This window comes from Bos grunniens, chromosome 11 (assembly GCF_055505025.1).
Source record: "Bos grunniens cultivar Pamir isolate PY7600 chromosome 11, Bosgru_T2T1.0, whole genome shotgun sequence".
NCBI lineage: Eukaryota > Metazoa > Chordata > Mammalia > Artiodactyla > Bovidae > Bos > Bos grunniens.
Window position 1 is genome coordinate 93197481 of NC_141175.1, and position 6148 is coordinate 93203628.

Consider the following 6148-nt stretch of genomic DNA (forward strand, 5'->3'; position numbering starts at 1 on the left):
AGGCTGGAGGGCGTCATTTTTATAAGGCTAATTGGGGTTTGTGAAAGGCAGCTCAGCAGACCCCACATCACTGCATGGAAAACCAGCCACCTCCTGTGACATATCAACACTGTCTGCCATTTCAAACTATGATACTTGAACAGAGTGTATCAGTTTAATTATAGCTTAAGAGCTACCAGCTTCAACTAGTTAAGAGAGCAGCCTGGTCACTTAAAGAGAAAGCCGTTTTTACAAGATGTATTAGTCTCCCTTGACTGCCCAAAGAGGAACTAACTGAGTGGCTTAAAGAACAGAAATGTATTCTCTAGCAGTTCTGGAGGCAGAAGTCGGAAATCAAGGTGTGGGAGGACTACACTCTCTCTGAAGGCTCAAGGGAAGAATCCTTCCTTGTCTCTTCCTAGCTTCTGGCAGTGGCCGGCATTCCTTGGTGTTCGTGGCTTGTAGCTGCATCCCCATCATCCCTGCCTCTGTCTTCACAAGGCTTTCCCCCCCCCGTGTGTCTGTCTCTGTGTGTCTTCTCACCTTCTCGTGAGAACACCAGTCATATTGGATTAAGGGCCCACCCTGCTCCAGTACGACCTTATCTTAACAAATTATATCTGCAATGACCCTATTTTCAAAATAAGGTCACCTTCTCAGGTACTGGAAGTTAGAACTTCAGCCTATGTTTTAGGGGACACACAATTCAATAGACAATACAAAGTAACATTTCTTTTTTCTTTTGGCATTCCCCCAGGCCTTTTGAAGGGATATTTTACCTGGAAACCTGACCAGTTCTCTACAGTTAACCTTGACCATGCTCTCTTTGTGACCTCTGGTTCCTGTATGCCTCAGTTGAATCCATCGAGTACTTATTTCTGGCTATTATATATTCTTTACTGGGTAAAATATACATAACAAAATTTCCCATTTTAACCATATTAAATATATAACTCAGTGGCATCAGGTACGCTCATCATGTGGTACAGCCACTACTGCTGGTCTCTGGCTATTGTTTTTTATTTCCCAACATGAGAAGCTTCAACATTTGCAAGAGATAGGATGCTGGAGGGAGGAAGAAAATAGACAGATGGCCACCTGGAAAAGTCAGGCCCCAAATAATTGCAGGCTGATTTGTAACAGGGACTTCAAACAGATCAAACCTCAACCAGTGACCGCTGCTTGATTGTATTTATAATCATTCCTCTCTTGTCTTTTAGATTCTACCTCAAGATGTTTGATGACTACCCCAAGTCTCGAAGAGCCCTCATTCCATTCATCTTTTAAAGAAACCAAAGAACAAGGGAACAAAGCTCCCACGATCCTGTTGAAAATCATCAAGCTGCTGAACCTGTAACTTTTAAAGTCCTACTGTGTATGTGTAATAGTAGCATGGTGTCCTGGCAGCTGGCCTGAGGAGTCTGCATGGGCCCCCTAGTGTCTCCTCCCAACCCCCTGGGGGTCTCTGTGCTGCTCTCCTGTTGAAGAATAAGGCCCCACCTTTCAATGCAGAGATATCTGCTTCTTAGCTCTTCCTCCTAGAAAGTACAAACTTTCCTATGTGTTTTTTTCTTTGACTGACCCAAGTACATGTGGCTTTATACCTACTCTATATCAGTGTTAAGACTTTCTGCAGTCGAGAACGCTTTGAGTTGAGGGCATTGCTTATAGAATTTATTAAAGGTACACATTTGACTCCTATACAAATTAGCAGCAATTTAAATTCTGAAGCTGCACAGACCCAGAGCAATTCTCCTCCCAAATGAAAACCTACTCACCTCTCCCTTTTCCTTAGTTAACTATGAAAGATGTGAAATGATTAAGTAGACTTTGAGCAGAGGAGCCCTCTCTTCATTCTGCTGAAAATGCAATAATACATTGACCCCATTTCAAATTTGTGTGTTGTCTTAGTGCCTCTGTCTTCCTGAAGATTTCACAGTTCCCATTAGAAATATCATACATAGGCTAACAGATAACTGGTGTGGATTTTATCAAAGGTCAGGTTTTAATGACTGCAAAGAAGAAGAGATGACTCTGGTTGACCACAGAGGGAGAGAGAAAGTATTTTACATATAGACTGCAAACTCTCATGTTTTTGGAAACTGGTGTGTGTATGTGCTTAGTTGCTCAGTCGTGTCTCTTTGTGACCCCATGAACTACAGCCCTCCAGACTCTGTCCATGGAGATTCTTCAGGCAAGAATACTGGAGTGGGTTGCCATACCCTTCTCCAGGGGATCTTCCTAACCCAGGAACTGAACCCAGGTCTCCTGCATTGCAGGCAGATTCTTTATCTGAGCCACCAGAGAAGCCCTGGAAACTGGTGGAAATAGCCAAATAATGAGTGTCAGACAATGGAAAGTACCGAATTAGAGTGCACGCTGTTTCCCCTGACCAGACGTGTACAGTGATGGTGAAGCATCTCAGAAGCACCCAGCATCTCTTCCCTTCTGGAGTTTCTGCACCACAGTCCCCAGGATCTATTCAAGAAGGAATCCCCAAGAGGTGCCTTGAACTTCAGTCCTTAGAAGTCCTGGGAGACGAGGCTGGAATTCACAACCAGAGGGACACCTCTAGGCAGACAACCTGCTTTGTTTGGCCCCAACAGTGTTTTACACATAGTTTGGTTTTCTTTTTCTTTTTACATTAAAAGTCTTGAAAATTTAAAAATTAGGAGGTTTCTTCATTTTCCAGTTTCTTTTAGAACATTGGAGAATCTGGGCCTATGGAGCCTGCCAAGGACTGGGACTGGTCAGCTGGTAGACATAAGAATTTGCAACCTCAGTGGAAGGGGTCACCTTCAAGTGGATGCTGAAACTTTGGGCTCTCTAAGGAAGGGACTGAACCCTCCTAATCAGAATGCATGATGATGTCTCTGTAGGTCTAGGTTTGTGTCCAGAATTGGTAATCTTTAGCAAATCTCTTTGAGAAGTCAGCACCAGTTTCATCAGATGTAGTGCTAAGTGCAGAAATTCACTAGACAAAATACACTCAAAAGATCTGAAGATGTATATGACTGAAAAATACATGTTATAATCATGTATATACATGTTTTGCTGTTTAAATGACTCTTGAATTATGGATAAGTAATTTTTAAAATTAAAAGGCCCCCAAACTTATAAATATTTTCATTAAGTGTTGAGCTGTGTTTGTTCCCTTTTATTCTGTGGGGGTTTTTTTCCCCCTGAGTGTTGCTTCCTTTTTTTCCTTCTCTATTTTGCCAATTTGAAATTCAGGGTCCTGAGCTGAAAATAAAAGAGAAATATGACTTATAGAGCTTGTCAACCACAGCTTAGAACTCCAAGCAGGTGCAATAAAGGTGCAGGAGAATGTACTAAGGCTGGATGCCCCTCCAAGTGTTCAGGAATACACAGAGGAGTAGGGAAACCACACTCGGTGAAATCAACCTTAAGGTGTAGGTTGGCCTCTGTGAAATGACTTCTGGTTCTCTCTGTGACACTTAAAACTGCTTTTATGAGATCCTTTATCATATTACTATATATAATACCCAGACCAGCCCTTGATTTGTAATAAATGCTCAATAAATGATAACTATTATTTGCTCAGTGTGTGCAATCTCAGGACAAAACTGCAGTTTCATGTTCTTGCCACTAGAGGGTGTTCTTTAGAATTTTATTTAGGACAACTCTGATTTATTATACTTAGGTCTAACTCACATGTTTGAAATTTAAGGAACTCTTATAATTACAATTTATCATGATTTCTTAATTTAAATATAGGGTAGAATAAACTTCATATAATTTTGTTTTTAGATTTTCTTTTGATGTGGACCATTTTTAAAGTCTTTATTGAATTTATTACAATATTAATGGCACCCCACTCCAGTACTCTTGCCTGGAGAGTCCCATGGACAGAGGAGCCTGGTGGGCTGCAGTCCATGGGGTCGCTAAGAGTCGGACACGACTGAGCGACTGCACTTTCACTTTTCACTTTCATGCATTGGAGAAGGAAATGGCAACCCACTCCAGTGTTCTTGCCTGGAGAATCCCAGGGACGGGGGAGCTTGGTGGGCTGCCCTCTCTGGGGTCGCACAGAGTCGGACACGACTGAAGCAACTTAGCAGCAGCAGCAGCAGTTTATGCTTTGGTTTTGTTGTTGCAGTTGTCACTGTTTCTCATGCTTTGATTTTTTTGGCTACAAGGCATGTTGGCTCTTAGCTCCCTGACCAGGACTTAAACTAGCACCCCCCGCATTGGGAGGTGAAGTCTTAATCACTGGACCCCCAGGGAAGTCCCAACTTCATGTAATTTTAAATATTCTCTTGATAACCGAGGTATTCTCAGTGCTCTAGGGCTATTGTTTTCAACTCAGTTTCTCTGTTTAGGTCTAGGATATGCAAGCAGAAGGAATACAGTAAAAGTCTGAAGGTATGCTCATCCCTAAACATATTTCCCTTTTCTTCTAACACTGAAGTGCAACAAAAATATGGTTATTTTAGGTGGAGTGTTTTTTCTTTTCAAATCAGAGCTAAAATATGACTGGCTTAGTTAACCAGCTACTCTCTTGCTCTTGCTGAAATGTTCATGGAGGCAATGTTTTCCTACTGACCTGTAGGAGGTGTTGTAATGTTTTGTTTGCTTTCTGAGTTAAGGAGATAAAGCACATTTAGGACATCAGCTAGTTCCACCCCTTCGTGTTACAGATGGAGACGCTAAAACCCAGTGTTAAATGCCTTCCAAGGTGTTGCACAGCTGGTCTTATCTTGTCTGTTTAAGGGTCAGAAGTCTTTTTTTCTTCGTTAAGCACAGCAGGCTTTTATAAGAGAGATCCAGTAGAGCCTTCCTAGATAGGTGTGGATTTAAGGCCTGAACACAGTTGGCAATCGCTTATTGATACTTAGATGTGAAAATGGTGAGGGGTGGGGACATAGTGTTGAATTTGACATGATTCTTGCCCTTTACGGGCTGCCATTTGGATTTCAGAAGAGTTACGGCAGGAGAAAACTAGCCAGAGCTTAATTGCAGTGCCACAGTTCAGATGCACAGATTGTTACGGGCTTTGGGGGAACCTGTTCCCCTCACTCTGTGGGGAGGATCCAGCTGCTGCCCTTATCTTGAACCTATTTGATAAAATGAAGGTGCAGGAGAGAGGAAACGTGTGTTCAGTAAATGTCACAACTTTCCCCCTCCCTAACACTTACCTTCACAAGGAGCAATATCGGTTCTGCCCTGTTCAGAAGGAGAAAAGACTGCTAATGAGAAGTTTGCGATTAAATAGTGATTTAGGTGGTTTAAACTCTTTCAAAAACCAATTAATAAACCTATGATTTTACTGTCCCACGGTTTTGCAATAACTGTCTTGACTTTTTGTGGTAACCTCATGACAACTCGCCAAGAAGCAAGGGAGAAAACTGGGCTTGTGAAGGGATGGATTTGTGAGGAGTCATTTCCCTTCTTGCCCAGCTTTGTGATTATCTACTAGGCTGTGGGCTGAGGTCCAGGCATGGCAAATACGCAGGGTAACAATACATGTAAAGTAAAACCTTCTAGAAAAGGCTGCTGATTGTTTTATAGCATCTATACTCTCCCATGATAAAAGAGGCATGGTGCCAGACAGTCATGTAGGTGCTTGGGTGATTTAATAGCCATTGAGTGGATTTAATTTCTAAACAAGAGATTCGCTCTTTTTCTCTATAAGTCCACTGGGCTGTGATCTTAAAAGGTTCTGTGTCATTTGTATCGTGTCCTCTTTCTCCCCATTAACCACAGCTTAGGGTCTGGATGAGTGAAATACTCTCTGGGGAAAGGTCAGAGTATGTACTATACCGTCTTAATGCCTTTCGTCCTAACCTTTGTGGGTACGTGGCTTGGCTTTGCTCAGTGTAGTCAGAGTCCAGGTGAAGGATTTCCGTTATCCTCTCCACCTGACAGGCTGGCTGGGAGGAGGGGAGAACAGAGAGAGAAAGCGGGGGCAAGGTAGGGTTTCGTGAGGAGTGAGGTGGAAATGGGGGATGCTTGGCAGGGAAGTGAGGTAAATGGCCTTGGGAGCAGGGCCTTCTCCTGACAGAATGGCTTCTTCCTTTCCCTGGTGTCCAGGTCTTTCTAAGCCAGATCCTTGCCTTATCCTCCCAGGGGGAAAAAAATTCCCTCTGAGAGAGAAAGCAAGCCCTTCTCAGAGCTCCTTTTTTATAAGGGAAGAAGCTGAGTTTCT

The 6148-nt window shown here is 42.8% G+C and overlaps 1 protein-coding gene across 1 annotated transcript in view; it reads left to right on the plus strand.

The window, feature by feature from the left end:
• The window catches only part of SRD5A2 (steroid 5 alpha-reductase 2), a 48532-nt gene extending 46659 nt beyond the window's left edge, over positions 1-1873 (plus strand). Inside the window, exon 5 of the mRNA XM_086327569.1 lies at positions 1200-1873. Within this exon, the coding sequence (XP_086183695.1) occupies positions 1200-1266 (67 nt within the window). The 3' untranslated portion in view covers positions 1267-1873. The remainder of the gene's footprint in view (positions 1-1199) is intronic.
• Positions 1874-6148: the final 4275 nt, after the last annotated feature.